Source organism: Ostrinia nubilalis, chromosome 7 (genome assembly GCF_963855985.1).
Source record: "Ostrinia nubilalis chromosome 7, ilOstNubi1.1, whole genome shotgun sequence".
NCBI lineage: Eukaryota > Metazoa > Arthropoda > Insecta > Lepidoptera > Crambidae > Ostrinia > Ostrinia nubilalis.
The window spans coordinates 723,080-740,874 of NC_087094.1; the positions used below are offsets into that span (position 1 = coordinate 723,080).

General features: G+C 38.0%; 1 protein-coding gene across 1 annotated transcript; it reads left to right on the top strand.

Moving 5' to 3' along the window:
* The first annotated feature begins 585 nt into the window (after positions 1–585).
* LOC135073040 (uncharacterized) lies at positions 586–5,870 on the top strand. The gene is made up of 8 exons (XM_063967048.1): positions 586–893; positions 1,838–1,947; positions 2,280–2,387; positions 2,713–2,844; positions 3,309–3,407; positions 4,010–4,126; positions 5,512–5,628; positions 5,739–5,870. Exons 1-8 carry the CDS (start codon positions 746–748, stop codon positions 5,841–5,843), a joined length of 936 nt encoding a protein of 311 aa, XP_063823118.1. The 5' UTR covers positions 586–745; the 3' UTR covers positions 5,844–5,870.
* Positions 5,871–17,795: the final 11,925 nt, after the last annotated feature.

The window sequence follows — 17,795 nt, forward strand, 5'->3', positions numbered from 1 at the left end:
GCGGGAGAAGCCGCGGGCAAAAGCTAGTATGTAATAAGTACGAGCAGCAGGAAAATCTATAATATACTATTTCGTGTAAAAAGTGGCTAGACGAGCATATGGTTCGCATTGTCAAAAAGTTATCAAACAAATATTTTGTAAAGCCAAGCTTCTAACTTTACAAGCCCTACACAAACTCTACACCTTATTAGTATGACTGTTACGCTATATAGGAGAGGAGGTAAGGAGAAAATTTATTTACTGTTAGTTGCATTTTTGTTTACTATTAAGCCTTATACCACTCGAATTGCCATTTTAGTTAGTTTAAGGGTATAAGAGATACCCTTAAACTAACTAAAATGGCAATGAACAGGGTAGTGCATTGATATTGTGTGTATTTTGTTACCATAAGGGCAACTTTTTAACTCGTTTCCATATGAGTAAAGCTTACTCGTTTATAAATATACCTAAACATAGATTGAAAAAATATATTTACAAAGAAAATTCAGATTCGATAGGCTTAGATTGGAAAATAAAGTATAAAAACAACATTATCGAAGGTCAGTGTGAAATTATAGAAAATAAAATGCATCTGTGAAACGAATTCAGCGCAATGAACACGGATAATAGTTAACTTATAATTTTTAATTTGAATTTTATTTTTTTGTCGTTTTCACTGATGCGGAATTCATTCATTTTATGTGCCAGTGAGCCCTGTGCATAAAGGTACTGTAATAAGAAAAACTAACTTGAATAAGTTATTGATATGGGGTCGGATCGTCACATCTCTACGAAGTATGGAAGAAAAGCTGACAAAACAAAGGTGTTTAACTTCGTGTGGATAGCGATCCTGGTCACAGCGGTGGCTGCACAAATTTTTGACATCGATGAAGAAGCTCAACTCCCAAAACAAGGTTTGTTAGATAACTTAAAGGGTGTTAAATAAGGGAGAAGCCACACGGTGCGGTGCGGTCGCGGCGCGGCGCCGGAGCGGTGTTATGCCAGAGAAGAACAATGATATGCTAGAGTGCTAGACGGTGCGTTCCGGCGCCGCACCGCACGTACACTTCGATTGAGCGAGACGGTGCCGTTGCGGCGCCGCATACCATCACACCATGTTTACACTTGTAGGGATGCGGCAAAATGCGGCGCCGCACCGCACCGTGTGGCATCTCCCTAAGGTAGCTAATGAGTAACGATTAACTAATATGGAACTGTACCAAGTTTTCATGCAAGTGCTATGAGTTTTATTATCACCATCTTTCACGGTGGTCGCAGACTCGCAGTTATCGCTTTATTTAGGCATCATTTTGCCCGTGGCATTGATCGCTGACTGAATTTCGGAATACCGACCGAAGTAGTAGTTCTACTGAACAGTTATACCGTAGAACTAATGGGAATTTTATTTCCCACTAGTTATTGGCAGTAACAGCAACCAAACAAATACCGTTACTATATGCATTCATGTCCCACCAAACTGATTCCACTATTCGGTGGTAAGTACCTACCTACATTTAAGAAAGAAAGAAAGATTTATTGCCATGGACATCACAAAAAACAAAAGAGGTAAAATAAAAAAAAAGCAAATAAGACAGAGGTGACATAAAACATACAATGAAAGAGCAAGTAAACTAAGCAGTGCCACCCTGTCGCACAGCGATGCCCATCGCAATGGGACCCCACTCAGCATATGCCGTGGCCCCCGGTGAGGGAGGCCACGACCCTGGTTTTCAGTGCGCCCCATTTAAAAGTAGAACTAGTGGGAAATAAAAGTCCCATTAGTTCTACGGTAGAACTGTTCAGTAGAACTATTGGGAATGAAGGTCAAGAACCTTCTATTACAATGATTTGTTTCCAGTGCCCTGCAGTACCCAATATGATCTCCTGATAAATGAACGCACGTTGGCTTCCCGATGTCAAATTCAACCTGTCTATATGGCCCTGTCCGGTCCTACTAGTTACGAAGCGGTATGTAAGAGAGGTACCTAACCTACATAAAGATAATAAAAAGATTTTAACGCATTTTTCCCCTTGGCTTCAGACAAAGCTAGGTGTGCTATGAGTGGTGCGATATGTGGTGTGGTATAAACAGACGGCGTGGTGCGATATGAGCACGACGTGCTCGCATGTCTGTGACTGCCAATACGATACTAGTATAACCAATTAAGGTTCAGTCAAACCAACGCGATCACACGCGATCAGACGGCGTGCAGCGATGGCGATCAATGGATTTAAGTCTGATCGCCATCGCTGCACGCCGGCTGATCGCGTTGGTTTGGCTGAACCTTTATGCAATCTAGATCTACCCTGGCACTTTGTGGGTGAACCGCTGCGTCGGGGATTGTCTACATTCTGAATATCCTAGCTACATCTGCCGGCCCGCCAAGATTGTCCGCAGGGATGCTAGAGTAAGTACGTCGCAGTATTTTGATTGACACATTTAAAGATCGTTACATCCACGAAGACGCGCCCCACCATTCTTCCGCTAATGTTTGAGTGTTATCGGTACACGCTAAATCATCCATGAGTGCACACGCACAATACAATAATAACACTCGGATTGCTCGGATCAAACTCCCCGCACTTTCCTCGACCAAAAATTAGTGGGGCGCGTCTTCATGGATGAAACGAACAACATGTTTCAGATCACCACAAGATTAAAAAAAATATCGTTTACCCATCTGGCGATGGAAGATTGCGTTTTTTGATTAATAAATAATTATTCTGTGGCAGGTTCACTTATACAATGTCAAGACAAAAAAGCATTATTGCACCAAGTTCCAAGTGGAGGAGCACGTGAGCTGCCACTGCGATGACCCCAACTCTACATGTTCCTCCGAACCGATCTACAGCCCTGGCTTGTTGGTTGGTAGACAAAGCTATCTTAACGGGACTATTCCCACCTCTCGTTCCCACCGCTGCAACTCCTGTGTAGCCAGGATCTACAGCTTGACCGCCACTAAAAACCCAACCAGTGAAGATCAAAGCTATTATAAGCGTTTTCGTTGTATAGCAATCCATAATAGACCAAATTATACTTAGTGCCAATAACTTTTATAACATTGCTTACTTTAATAGATCAGGTCCAAAAAGTAAGTAAGTTCTTACTTACTTTTTGGACCTGATCTATTCATAAAGTTACTCATAAAGTTTTTTAAGTACCTACGAGTATATTTTATAAACTACGGGCTACTAAAACGATTGAGCTACTAATGGGTTTGATTCTTAAAAATTACAACATCAGTTGTGATCTATCAGTTACTGTTATCAATAAGATTTTAATTCACTAAATTATTTGATGTTATAGTACACAAAACTCTCTTTTTAAGTACTTCCCCCAACTGAAGCGATGTGTGGCGCAATACCCTCACTGCTCTCAAAGGCAAGCCTCCTGCGCGCCCGAAATTGTGTCTCTCAAGAAAGTTTATGTAAGTATCCCAGAATACTAATTTTTTCCTAGAAACTGATTGCTTACTAGTTTTGACGATGCTTCTTCTCAACAGTCGCTCACGTTTGTACAACCCTAAATTGTGTGGCGTTATCGGTTTTACGAATATGACACATAATATTTAATAAGACATGACAAAATAGTATTTGAATTTCAAATGACTTCTCTATTTATCAGATTTTTTATGCATAACTAGGCAGGTATTTGACTGCAATCGCACCTGGTGTTAAGTGAGATGCAGTCTAGGATAGTACATATTATCTGCCCTGTAAGTGCCTATTCACTCTCGCTTGAAAAGACCCGGAATACCTATAGTGTTCAGGAAAGACAGCAGCAGGCAGCGAATTCCAGTCCCTAGCCGTTCGCATTATAAAAGAGTTATCAAAACGCTTAGCGCGAGCTGGTGGAATGTCGACGTAGGGACAGTACGCTAACCTGCGTCTGGTTCCCCGGAGACGGAACGGGGTTGGTTGAATTAGGTCGCGTAATTCTTTGGCACATTCTGCGAAGTGTAGCCTGTAGAAAACCGTTAGTGATGCTACTTTACGGCGGCGGTCAAGATTTCTGCTTATTGTTTGACAGATGGAGGACAAAATAACGCTAATAGCTGAGGAGCACGACACCTGCCACTGCCGCCACGACTTCATTGCGTGCTCGCCCAAGGAGACTTACATCGATCTGCCCACGAACTATGAAGTGGTTAGAGTCTTATAAATACTCACACTTAAGTTAAAGCTAACAAATACCACCGGAGATAAAATAAACAAAAAATGTAACCTATTCTTCAACCTTCACGATTTCCAACGAGAAAAAATATTCAGTAAATCGATCTCTTGTTACTGGAGCATTGTTTTCTTTTTTAACCCTTCATTTGATTTTGTTCACTGGGATGAACATTCAATTGAAAAAAATAATATGCCGAGTGCATACGTCTTAATTTCTGGTAAGTTTTTTTTTTTTCACTAGAAAATATACTTAAGTTTTGGTAGAAAAATATTTTTATGTGCTAGTCACAGTCTGAAAGTGTTAATTTTAGCCAAAATGCCGGCCATAGCGAAGACCAGGCTTTAGTGTCAAGGTGTTTATTCAAGCTTTACATGTTTTTTATTATAATTGAGTAATGACAGTGGTTTTAACGTATTGCATAGTGTTCATGCTTAATAACTTGATTGATTTACAATGCTCATTTAATAAATAAGCCATGTTATACCAGGTCAAAGTCGAGTGTTCATCCCAGTGAACATTGCCAAATTACTAATAATCTTTGATTGTTCATCCCAGTGAACGTTGTCAAATAGGCTACGAAACGTTTATTTTTGCTTAATTTTATTTCAGTGGACTAATTTCTTTATTTAGAGTAATTTTTTATTTTGTTTGGGATGTTGGCAGCTTAATACTGTATATTGCATGAAATGTAATATCAGAATAATGTTTTGTTACTGGTAAACGTGGACATAATTGTTTTCTAAATTTTCATGCAAAATAATTACATATTTTAATTTAGCGGTTGTTTGTAGATTCAAAGTTTGTAGTTCCAAAGAATATTTTTGATTAAAATCATTTTTACTTTTTTATTTAAACCCTGAAGAATATATTTTATAAATGTGGGAGCTGTTTTTTTATTATTTAGTGCGACTTGTCCACTTTTAAGTTACATGAACAAAAAATTATGATTTTTTTCTTTAAAAACATTAAACATTGTTTTACCGCAACGATCACACAAAATTGTATGGTAATAGTTACTTTCTTACTATTTTGTGCACCAAAAAGCGTTTAATAATATAAATTTTACTTTTTATATGAATAATTGTTTTAATTTAATGCCGCTACCCTAAATTGGCAATGTTCACCCCAATGAACAGTTAAAATTCTCCATATATTTGGCAGTGTTCATCGGGATGAACATTGTTTTTTTTCTATTTGGTGAAGTTCCGATTTTTTATATATTTTTTTCTGACCTATAAATAACCCTAAGAACATAAATCCGACGATGTATTTTTATTTTTTGATAAATAATGAGTCTGCCAAATTAAGGGTTAAGAAAAGTAGACCAACTAACACGTCACATTCTGTGGTGTCCACAGAGTCCACCTAGGTCCTGGGGAAGGACCGTTGTCAAAATGTGCTCTGGCAACTGTCACAACGCCAACTTCACATGCTTCCCCACTATGTTGTCCTGGAGGTGGTATCAATTTAAGCCGGTAAGTACCTACTTATGTTTTCCTGCACACACCTTGCATGAACATTTATTATAATGACATTTATTTACTTTATATTCCAATCTTTGAATCTTAACTGTACCTTTTGACAGGACGTCGGGTTCAAATTGGCCGACCACGTGGACTGCGTCTGCGGCTACAGGATGTATAATGATACCCCAGTTGATCAACTTCATTTCGAACCCCTAGATGATTAAAGTTTGAACCCTAGAAATCTCTGCCTTTATTAAGAGCCATTTCACAAAAATATTCCGCGCGAATTTAGGTAAAAGCTGTCAACGCAACGTCAAAAGAGTAAAAAGAACGCTGAAATGGACAAAAAAATCTTGAGCCGTGACCGTATTAAGACTTGATTTAAGTTATTAATTTTAAGGTAGAATGAGGTATTCAAACTTGATAAATTAATTTAAATTTTTAATAGAGTTTAATAAGTCTTTTATATTTCGATTCATAATGAAACACGAATAGGTATAATATGTAAAATATATATTAAGTACAAAATAAAGACAGTCACATAGTGAAAAAAAAATCTGCCCCTTTACAGCTCCATCATCGGGCCCTGGATACGAAATATTCGTCAAGGCGAATCACACAAGCCCAAACTCCATAGGGTTCTATTGTTTTGTTACGGAGGTGGCCATTGCATCTCCTCCAGATCCATTATCAGACAGAGCTAAGAAATAATTAAATAAATATTATTATAAGTAAACAAATAACTAAAATAATTCATCTTACTATCTTACTTCTTACTAGTCTTACTAATATTATAAATACGAAAGTTTGTGTGGATGTCTGGATGTTTGTTACACTTTCACGCAAAAACTACTGAACAGATTTTGATGAAACTTTACAGTACAGTACAGCAGTACTAGGCAGTCTGTGTTCAACTATCACTCGGGTCGGAAGTTCCTATCGCAAGACCTTTGGTTCACTCAGTTCCGATACGACTCTAGTGCTGTGTGTAATTATTTTCGTGAATACACTGAATTTATTAATTTCTACGAGTGGATTTCATTTTGCCTGAGACCTACGCCATGAACCCTGAACCAAAAGACCCTGTCGCCAGCGACAGCGACGCTCATCCATCCCTGGCGTCGACCAGAATAACAAAGCCGCCGCAAAAGCCTAAGTCGGTGCCACAGAATGGCACGGCGGCTAACCTTATGGAGGTGGACACGGGGGTGTCCGCCTCCTAACGATGAGACCCGAAGTGCGCGCGGAGTCCCCGCGCGCTTTGGAGAGATGGCGTCCTATTCAGATGCCTTATGGGAGAGGCTGCGGCTGTAGCGTGGGGGCACGAACCCGAACAATTTGTTTTGACTCGCGGTGTGTCCCACTAAGCGCGACCAGAGGGACCCGACTGGTTTTTAGTGGGTAGGCCCTGTTCTTCTAGCAGGGAGAGCCCCACATAACCCATTGGCCCCCCCGAGCCATTGGGTATGTGATGAAATAATAAATCTTTAGATAGAAATAAACTTGGTTTTATTTTATCAAAATAATTTATCGAAAGAAACGCGCACACCGTGACCATAGACCGGAGAGAGTAGAGATGTGCATAGACAACACAAAACGAGTTGCGTTCACACTTCATCATGCTCCCCTGGACGCGAACGTTTTGTGGTTAAGCCCATTGATGCAGTAAAGTCTTCATGTTTCGGTCTGTGAAGTCCCTTCGTCAGCGCATCTGCAACCATGTCTCTTGTGCATAGATATCGAACGGAAATTTGGTTCGCAGCAATTTTTTCTCGCACGAAGTGGTAACGCACGTCAATATGCTTGCTGCGCGCGTGATACATTGAGTTTCCTGAAAGATTAATCGCACTCTGGTTATCACAATAGAGAACAGTTGGAATACCTTTGTGACTCGGCCAGATCTCTTCTTCCAGTTGTTTTAGGCAAAGAGCTTCCTGTATTGCAGAAGATAATGACATGTATTCCGCCTCAGTACTAGATAATGCTATGGTCTGTTGTTTTTTGGAATTCCAGCTTATTGCAGCACCCTGGAACTTAAAGAGATAACTAGTGCAGGACCTGCGGTCTTCAATGTCATTTGCCCAGTCCGCATCACAATACCCATGTACATTTTCTTCCATCTGTTTTTTGTAAGTAAGTTTCATGTTCACTGTACCCTTCAAGTACCTTAAGACTCTCTTAACAGCTGTCCAGTGTTCACTAGTGGGTTGATTATTGTATCTGCTCAAATAATTCACTATATAGGTGATATCAGGTCTAGTACCTTGTGACAAGTACAGTAAGCAACCAATCACCTCTTGATATGGTACATTTTTCAAGATGTCCTGTTCATTTTCAGCCTTTGTTAGTTTTATATTTGCATCACAAGGTGTAAACACTGGTTTGCAGTTCTGCATTTCGAAACGGGTTAGTATCATTTCAATGTACAGTGATTGATCAATTGAAATCTCATTATCTTTATGTGTTATTCTAAATCCAACACAATGTTTGGCGATTCCCAAGTCTTTCATACAAAATCTGTCTTCTAATTTTGATTTTATAGTCCGTTCAGTATCTTCATTGTTAAAGAAGTATAATAAGTCATCGACATAAACAGCTATAAACAGTATGTCCTTCTCATCTATGATGCGATAGTAAACACAAGGGTCAACCTTTGAACGATTCATTCCAATTTCCACCAATGCAGTGTTTAGTTTTTTATTCCACTGCCTGCTTGCTTGTTTTAATCCATAAATGGACTTGTTCAATTTACACACTTTCTCTTTATTTTCATAACCAGGTGGTGAAGTCATGTATATTTCTTCATCCAGTTCACCCTGTAAAAAGGCTGTCACTGCATCCATTTGATGAATTTTTAGACCATGTTTTGTAGCTAAGCTGATCAAATATCTTATTGAACTATACCGGACTACAGGTGCGTATACTTCATGATAATCAATACCCTTGACCTGCTTATAGCCCTTAATAACAAGTCTAGCTTTATAACGTGTTACAGATCCATTTTCGTCCGTCTTTGTTTTAAATACCCATTTGCAGGGAATGGCGGCTTTGCCTTCTGGTAAGTTAACTGATGTCCATGTGTTATTCTTAATTAAAGATTGATATTCTTCATTCATTGCCTCTTGCCATTTATCAGCCTTCTCACTACTAAGAGCTTCTTCTACGCTTTGTGGATCTTTGTATAGTAAACTCTCTGTTGACTCACCACTCATACATATCATAGATGTGGGAGATTGATCATTCTGGTATATTTCTAATCGCCGTGATCTCAAGTTCATATTATGACGGGGTGGAGAATCCAGTGTTTCATCGGGTGAGTATGTTTCATCATTAACATCCACAAATTCAGCAGAATCATTTATGCAGGAATCATCAGAAGGATTATTAGACGTATTTTCTGTCTCAAAATTATTACTTCCTCTTTCAGCTTCAACGTGTTCTTCAAATATTGGTAAGTATTCTATCCTTTTTATTTTGTTTTCTTCTTTACTCTCATTGTTTATTGTATTAACTTCTTTTTCTTGTTTATTAATTTCTGTTTCATTTTCAGGTACATCATCAACTTTATTTTTCTGTACTGTGCCTTCTAGAAATACAACATCTCGGCTTATGACTGCAAGTTTTGTTTTAGGGTCTATGAACCGATAGCCTTTAGTGCAATCGCTATAACCTACAAAGATTAGCTTACGTGACTTCGCATTTAGCTTTGTTCTGTTCTCTTTAGGTATGTGTACCATAGCATCGCATCCAAAGATCTTCATGTGGCTTAAATCAGGTTTCTTTCCAGTCCATACTTCATGTGGTGTCATGTCAGAGAGAGCTCGAGTTGGTGAACGGTTGATTATGTATGCAGCTGTGGCCACTGCTTCAGCCCAGTATGTGTCCTGTAAGTTAGCATTTAAAATCATACATTTGGCTCGCTCAATTAAAGATCTGTTCATCCTCTCGCTAAGGCCATTTTGTTCTGGAGTATATGGAGTAGATGTTTGATGTAAAATGCCATGTGTTTTGAGGTACAAATCAAATTTTCTATTTTTATATTCTGTACCATTATCTGTTCTAATGATTTTAATCTTTTTGTCTAATTCATTCTCTACTCTGTTTTTAAATTCTAGGAATTTATCAAAAACTTCTGATTTATGTTTAATGAAGTAGACATGCACCCTTCGGGAAAAATCATCGATAAATGTGACTACATACCTGGCACCTCCAATTGAAGCATGTTTCATTGGCCCGCATACATCACTATGTACAAGTTCTAATAAGTCAGTTGCATGGGAGCCTTCACTAGGAAATGGTTTCCTGGTTTGCTTACCCTCAAGACAAGTTATGCAGATGCATTTGGTCATTTTCGATGATAAGTTTACACCTTCAGTACAGCTGGGCATTTTATTTATGTCTCCAAAATTCAAATGACCCATCCTTTGATGCCACAAAAATGTATCTTCAGTTTTAGCTGTCATAGCATGTGCATTATCTTTTTGGTTACAAGCATTTAACAGGTAGGTATCATTGAAAAGGTTTGCTGTTGCTGCTAAAACATTAGCTTTATTATAAATCTGACAACCATTTTTATTAAATGCCAATTTGCAGCCACTTTTTATTATTTTCCCAACTGATAATAAATTTGTTTTCAGATCTGGAACATACAAAACTTCTCTCACCAGTATTTTTTCTGTGCTGCCATTTTTTGCCATTGCTTCTATCAAAACATTGCCAGAGCATTCAACTTTCAATAACTTGTTATCAGCAATACGAATACTTGATACAGGTGGCGGTCTGATCTCATGAAGCCATTCCCGGTGCATCGTCATGTGCATGGAGGCGCCAGAGTCTACGTACCAGTTCATTGTGTCATTCTTTGAGCATGCAGAAAATGCAGCAAAATAACCAGTATTTTCATCAGATTTTGCATTATCTTTCTTGTGCCAACAATTTTTGCTTAGATGACCATATTTGTTGCAGGTAAAACATCTTGGTCCTTTTTTATTAGTACTTTGCTGGTTGCCTTTGGGATAATTCTTTGTATAAAATGCAGAAGTAGTGTCTGATTCTGTCGACTGTATTTCTTGTAATAGTTTGTTCTTTACTAGATCAGCACTAATTTTCATTCCAGAACTTTCCAATCCCATTATCATTGGCTTGTATACCTCAGGCAATCCCGCCAGCATCAGAGTACCCAACCACTCATCGTCTACGTTGAATTTTATATTTCTTAATTTGTGTGCCGCTGTCATTATTTTATTTACGTATTCTTCAACTGATGAACTATTTTCCAAGTTTGTGTTTATAAGTTCTTTTAATAATCCCACTTTTCGTGTCAATCCACTGTCTTCAAACGCTCGAGCTAAATTGTCCCATAATTCTTTAGCATTTTCAGCATCTTGGATGTGTACATATAGTATTGGGTCGATCAACAATATCAGCTTGGACTTAGCTTTAGTATCTTGCTTCACTGACTCAGGTTTATCGAGATTTGGCGCAGTCAAAATACAGTCATACAATTCCTCGTGTTGTAGGTAAGCTTTGACTGCAAAACTCCAGCTTGCCCAATTTTCTCGACCCGTGAGTTTTGCAATTGACATCATTGGATTGTTGTTAGTCATATTTCAAATAACTATTGAGCTGAAATTGCTGAAAAATGAAAATTTTCCACGGACCGAAAGTGAGGTTATGTTTTACTTGAAACTTTTACTTTTTTACTTTTACGTTAATTACTTTTAAAATACTACGCGACAGGCGTGGGGCGGCCCATAACCTGATGAAATAATAAATCTTTAGATAGAAATAAACTTGGTTTTATTTTATCAAAATAATTTATCGAAAGAAACGCGCACACCGTGACCATAGACCGGAGAGAGTAGAGATGTGCATAGACAACACAAAACGAGTTGCGTTCACACTTCATCAGTATGCAATTCAATGCATTTTCCAGTCGAAAAAAAAAAAGGCTATAATTTATGACGATCTGTGACAAACTAAATTTCAAGCGGGTGAAGCCGCGGGCAATACTACATATTTCATTATAGCTTTTTGCCCGCGACTTCTTCTGCGATGAAGTGGAAAATGGTTCTAATAGAATTAAAATACTCTAAGAAAATTAATTTTGTTAAAATACACTCTCTTGAATTCTCTTGAATTTGATGGTGTTAGGGGAATCCTAGGAATGAATACAGACTTTCCAATGGGATCTCCTCATCAATATTGCGAAATTGCGAGTAGCAATGCAATGTTACGTTTTCACTTGTTATTTTATTGTAATCTGACCTTGATTTTTCAAACACGTGTCAAAAAAAAATTAAATCAAAAGTACTAAGGAATATTTCATTGATATCAACTCAGAAACAAGCACAGATCACAGAAACTAAAGGGAAATGTGACAAGGGACAAATTGGAACATATTGCTTGTGAAAGCAATGATGACAGTAGCGACGTCATTATGTAAACAGTTTATATTGCTTGCATAGTACTAAAGATTATTCGAACGTTGAATATTGATACCGCAGTGGATAATGAGCACATAATTTGATTTCTTTGTGTGTGTGAATTTCTAATACGACACTGAGTTTCGAACTCAGCGCATTACTTAGCATCTCTCTATATTTCTATGGAACCAAGTTATCTCCAAAATAACATTCCACACCTTTTTAACATAGTCACAGAATAAGTAATAGTACAGGTACAGAAGGATTACTCCGCAAGACGATTTAAATAAATGCGAGTCTAGCTACGACGCGATACAGTGGAATTCAGCTCGCACAGCACTACGTACCTACAATTTTATTCACCTACAAGTTTTGTCTCTTTCTATCGCGTGCCTCTGAACTCTTCTTACGCTGTTAGGGTTGCTGTCTAGTAGTGTCTAGTAAAAAAATAATTAATCTACTTATTTGTAATGAGGTACGTATGTAGGTAAGTACGCATTCATTATGGAAAACCTTGGGAGAGGCCTTTGTCCAGCAGTGGACGTCATTTATTTTGGCTGAAACGAACGAACGCATTCAGTACCTCTAGTAGGAAAAACTTTCGAGTTCGTTTCGTTGCGTATTCAAAGTGTCATCGAAAAATTTTGTATGAAAAATTAAACAGCGCCCCCTATATTATAGCCGCCCTAGGGGGCGCTGTTTAATTTTTCATACAAAATTTTTCGATGACACTGAATACGCAACGAAACGAACTCGAAAGTTTTTCCTACTAGAGGTACTGAGCAATAGTCATGGTAGGTTAGGTTCCTATACTATCCTAAGAATTATTGATCACCTACATGGTCAACATACCTTTCAGCATCTTTGGGAAGCGAAAAAAGATAAATCCGGTAGATTTATTTTCGAATTTAAACATCCGAACGCCGCACAATAATATTTCTTTCTCTTTATGTCCATTTTTAAATAATACTTCGATCATAGAATTAGGTACTACAACGCACGCCAGCATCCTGACGGGCGCGCGCGTGACACTCGACTGATATAATACCCGCCGGCGGGGCGCTTCGCTGTAGGTGATTATCAGATGTACCGCGCGGAGTGAGCCAGGCCTGACATAGTCAGGTAATAATTTTAATAAAATACGAAGCACGTCATCTATCAATAGGATATATGTATATTTTAGAAGTTAATAAATTATTCATAAAATATAAACACTAGAAGTTTAGTTAAATCGTAGAATTTCTGAAAAACAAGTACTAAAATCGTACTGAAAAAAAAGTATTAATATGTTATCTAATTTATTTATTAAACGTCGAATTTAATCAAAGATTTTGTACTATAATATAGTTTTTGAAAATATTTTATAGCCTACATAGAAAAAAAATTAGGATTCTAAATCGTGAAAGAATTTTTTTTCGGAGCTATTGCCTCCAAACAAACAATCAAATCTTTCCTCTTTTATTACTATAGATTTAACAACAAAGCTTCCCTCTCGAAACAAAACGCTTCTTTTTTTTCTTCACGAAACAAAACTCAAAGCGGATAAATAAATAAACAAATCTTTGAACAATTTCACAGCGCCATCTAGTCCAAAAGTAGGCAACCAATATGCTTGTGTTAAGGGTGCTAGCATAATGGATATACTTTTTTATAATTTATTTATTAAATTAAATACATGGTACCTACATATTATACATAGTTAAACCCAGATCCGTCAAAGAAATTAAAATTCATCATTTCAATTTCTGCTCGGCCGGCCGACTCGAAACAGCCTCTCGGCATAGTATCAAATGTATTTGGTCGCCGTACAAATCACCGCTTTTACGACACGAACGCACGTAAACGTCACGGCGGGAAAAATGACACAGGTCCTGCCTTGACGGGCGCTCGCGCCATACTAATCGTTGTCGGCTTGCGCATTGTAATTTATACTGATATTCACATCAATATTTTGACAAAGTGGTTACTAATATTTAAACAATAACTGTAGAAATCAATTCTACAATGAATATTCTTTATTTTGGGATACTTTTATTGCAGTTATTGCTGTGTTTTTAAACCAAAAACCACGATCAAAATGTGACGTTAATCTTCAAATTTGCCAAATTATTTTTAGATTTTACTCAATAATGGTAATGAAATTCAAGTATCTATTTCATTAATGGACTACAAGAATATATGTCCGATGATTACTATATATTTTTAAGCTTATTATATGAGCATAAATAATAGATACAGGACTTTGAAAATGAGTCTGCGGCAATTTTTCCGTAAAATGGTTGTGGGAGATGGGGCACTGTGAATTAAGCAAAAGAATTTTAGTAAATCCGTTTCATTAATGGTCAACACCAAGGATTGACCTATCTTTCGCAGTTATTAAATAATCTCTGGGTGTTGCTTAAGATAGTAATTCATGCTTCCAAAATCTTAGAATTTCGCACGAAAATGTAAAATGGCTCTTAAACAATCGCAAGTCCTTATCATTGAGTATGACCAGATCTGTTTATCTCCGCGTGTTTGCATCGAAAACAAAAGACGTGCGACTACCCCTCCTGCGGTACCTAACCGTCAGGACAATCACGAGCGATTATTGACGCAGGCACGTGTATTCTTCACCCATTTGCATTGTAAAGACAATAAACTATATGTAAAAACGGTGGTGTAATTAATACTGTGCAGTATTTTTTTAACTGCCTGAATAATAATAGAAACACAAAATATAATTCATGCTTATTCATGGTATTTCCTCCACCATTTTCCGCAGTTTGGCACCTCACTTCACACATCATTTTACCGAAGTCAGCCCTATGGCTTCGGCGCAGTACCGATCACTGACGTTTGTTAACAAAATGGTGCTCAACTCTTGAGGCAAGCTAAATTACACCACATTGTTAACGACATTGAGCATCCTTTTTTTAAATACCTTCGCCAAGAACATCTTCTGTACGTAGTATTTATTATTATTCTGTGGTATGACTCCGATTGACTCCATTAAAAAGGTGAGAATGGACATTTTAATATTATCAGCATTTTCACTAGACTATTAAAGCAAGTATAACAATGAACAAAGCATATTGACAGACCTTACCAGTAAACCAGTAATGGCCCTTAAAACAGTCCTACAGTAGTACTTAGGTACAAATTTCTTAACAGCTTTACTTATCTGCTGATCCAGTGTAATTTCAGAGTTAGGCGGACTGAATTAATATTTTAAAGCTTCTAAAACCCCAAATAAGGTAGTATAATTTGAATTTTCAGATCCAATATAAGGTATTGATTAAATTGGTTGCAAAGTCAGGCTTAATTTTTTCATATCACAAAAGTCACCTCAAAATCTATACTCCCGCGTGCGTTTCACATGCATATCCAAAAAAGGCAATCGTAGTAAACACGTCACAACTACTTGGCGTACGTGAGTCTATTTCGGGGTTGCACCTCCGGATTTAGTCCGGGCCGTTTATACACCGTTATAAACACCATGTTCAAATGAAGCCGGTTACGCGGCGCGTGGGCACCCCTGGCAGATTCATGCTCGCTATGTTTGTTAGCATAAGCGGGAATGCGTATTTGTTTTCTAACAACCGATTTAGTGTAAATCCGCTACGTTCGCTGACAGACATGTTATTCAGTGTTTAAATGCATCAATTCGCCTTTTATTATACTTTTATTTGAGGTTATTCGGTGAATGCACTCTTTTGCAGCTTAATCACGTTTCGTGAATGCATATTACTTCTTTCTCTACTACCCGTTGACAGTCTACTTTTGAAGGTTTTATAGCTCGTAATTTGGGACATCTGCCTGGACCAGTGTATGCCCATGTTGTGACATAGCGTGACCTTAGAGAGTTTCTAAGGTCTCTAATAGAGACCCATATTTTTAAAGATTTAGTTTGTTTGGAACTTTCTGAACGGAAGCTCTGAGAACACGTCTACCACCTAAGTATGTATCCTATCTACATAAAGCCTTGAGCCTTGAAAGTTTCTCACCGGATGATCCTCTGACACTCTTCCTGGTCCATTTAATACAGTCACTTCTAAAACCTGCATATCGATGATGCAATAAGACCCATCGTAGATTAAATCAAAACAGGAGCACGTGAGAAATTCAAAGTTAAACAACCGATTAACAAAATATACAGATCCAAACTAAATAAATCGAAAACGTCGCATTAATCAAAGGTCCAGTCACACAAGTGGAAATTCACGAAGCGATGCCTTTGCACACGTTTCCCGAAGAAAAATGCCTTCGTACTTACTCAACTACCAGAAGCAAATTCCTTCAGGTAAATGTAAATAAAATATCTGAAATTATATCTTCAGCGCCCACTCGTATGGTGTTTGTCGAAAACAACATTTCTTTGTGCGAAAAATAGTGGGCTAATTAAAGAATTGGGAAAGTGTTATAATTGTTCAGATATGGGCCGATGGACATATAAAGTTTGCGCAGTTGGAGCGGAAAACAAGCCATTTATTTTGGGGGCAAGGAAACTCGAACATGGCTAGATTTTATCTACCCAGCCAGAAGTCTGGGAGTGCTTACGAGTTCAATGTGAAAACTCAATAGACGATACATAACTTTGATTATCAAGCGAGTAGTTATATGACGTTGTTTGACCTACAATCTCACATCTTTGGTCAATCATTGGACATAGTGGTTCAAACAGTCAGCCGACTGGTGTTAGATGGATTGTCGAAATGAGACTTTGCCTAGTTTTTATTGATAGGCGTTAATATGCATAATTTGGAAAGTAGAACTTTTTCCGTGATAGTTCCATTGTTTTAAAGTAAAACAGATGTCGACCTCGGTAACTGTCCTGTTTATGCCATTCTTAATATTTTATATCCTACAGTTCATTTGCACTTGAGAAGTTATTTTTGTTTAAACTTTCAGATCTTACATGCAAACTCTTCTCGTCGGTTAGCGCAAACAGAGCAATTTATACTGCAATTAAGAACTCTCTTAATGACTAATGAGCGGCGTTCGGCATAATTTCCAACAAGAAACATTCCTGGCAATGGACGGCGCCACATTATTCCCGATATTCTAAACAAGGGAATCTTTCATAGTGTTAGGAACTGAATTATCGATACAACCTGTATGACCCATTAATTATTAATTCAATTGGAAGTTACTTCAAACACGTCAAATAAGAATTACCAACCTACTTTGAAGTCTTTGGTGGTTAAATTGAACCTCTTAATTTAAAAGGTGGTTTCGTTGGCTTTTACTTTACTAAAGATAGAACTGCATTGCTCGCACACTCACTGCGGGCGCCCGTCGCACAGACGTGACAGCAATATAATTACGCGCGAGCGATAAGGATGGGTAGTTTGGGGTCATTGGACAAAATTCTACGTGCTCACGGTGCGGGTTTTACTAAGATACTACCATCTATCAATATTCTACTGAAACTCTACTTTTACCTACAAAATTCGATGTTGGCGGGTTTACTCCCTTTACCAACCTTTCCTATACCATTGTATTTTCAGGTATATCCCTCTCAATCACTCGTACCGATCGACATCTTATACTGAGCGAGGGAGATGACTCGACTCAAAAATACCGAAGAGGCGTTCCTTAATGGACTTGGTAGTCGCGATTTCAGTCAGTCAGTTTCAATATTATAGAGCTCAAAAATCACCCCCAACATCGATACAGCAAACTACTCGCACTCACCTCTAGCCCTGAATAGCATGCGCATTGCGCGTGCGTTCAGCGGAAATGGCGCGCGCGCTCGCTTTGATGTCGCCG

Coding starts and splice junctions, on each gene's coding strand:
- LOC135073040 (XM_063967048.1), top strand. CDS start 746: ATGGGGTCGGATCGTCACATCTCTACGAAGTATGGAAGAAAAGCTGAC. Junction 894..1,837: donor AGCTCAACTCCCAAAACAAG/GTTTGTTAGATA, acceptor ATTTGTTTCCAG/TGCCCTGCAGTACCCAATAT. Junction 2,845..3,308: donor TCTACAGCCCTGGCTTGTTG/GTTGGTAGACAA, acceptor TCTCTTTTTAAG/TACTTCCCCCAACTGAAGCG.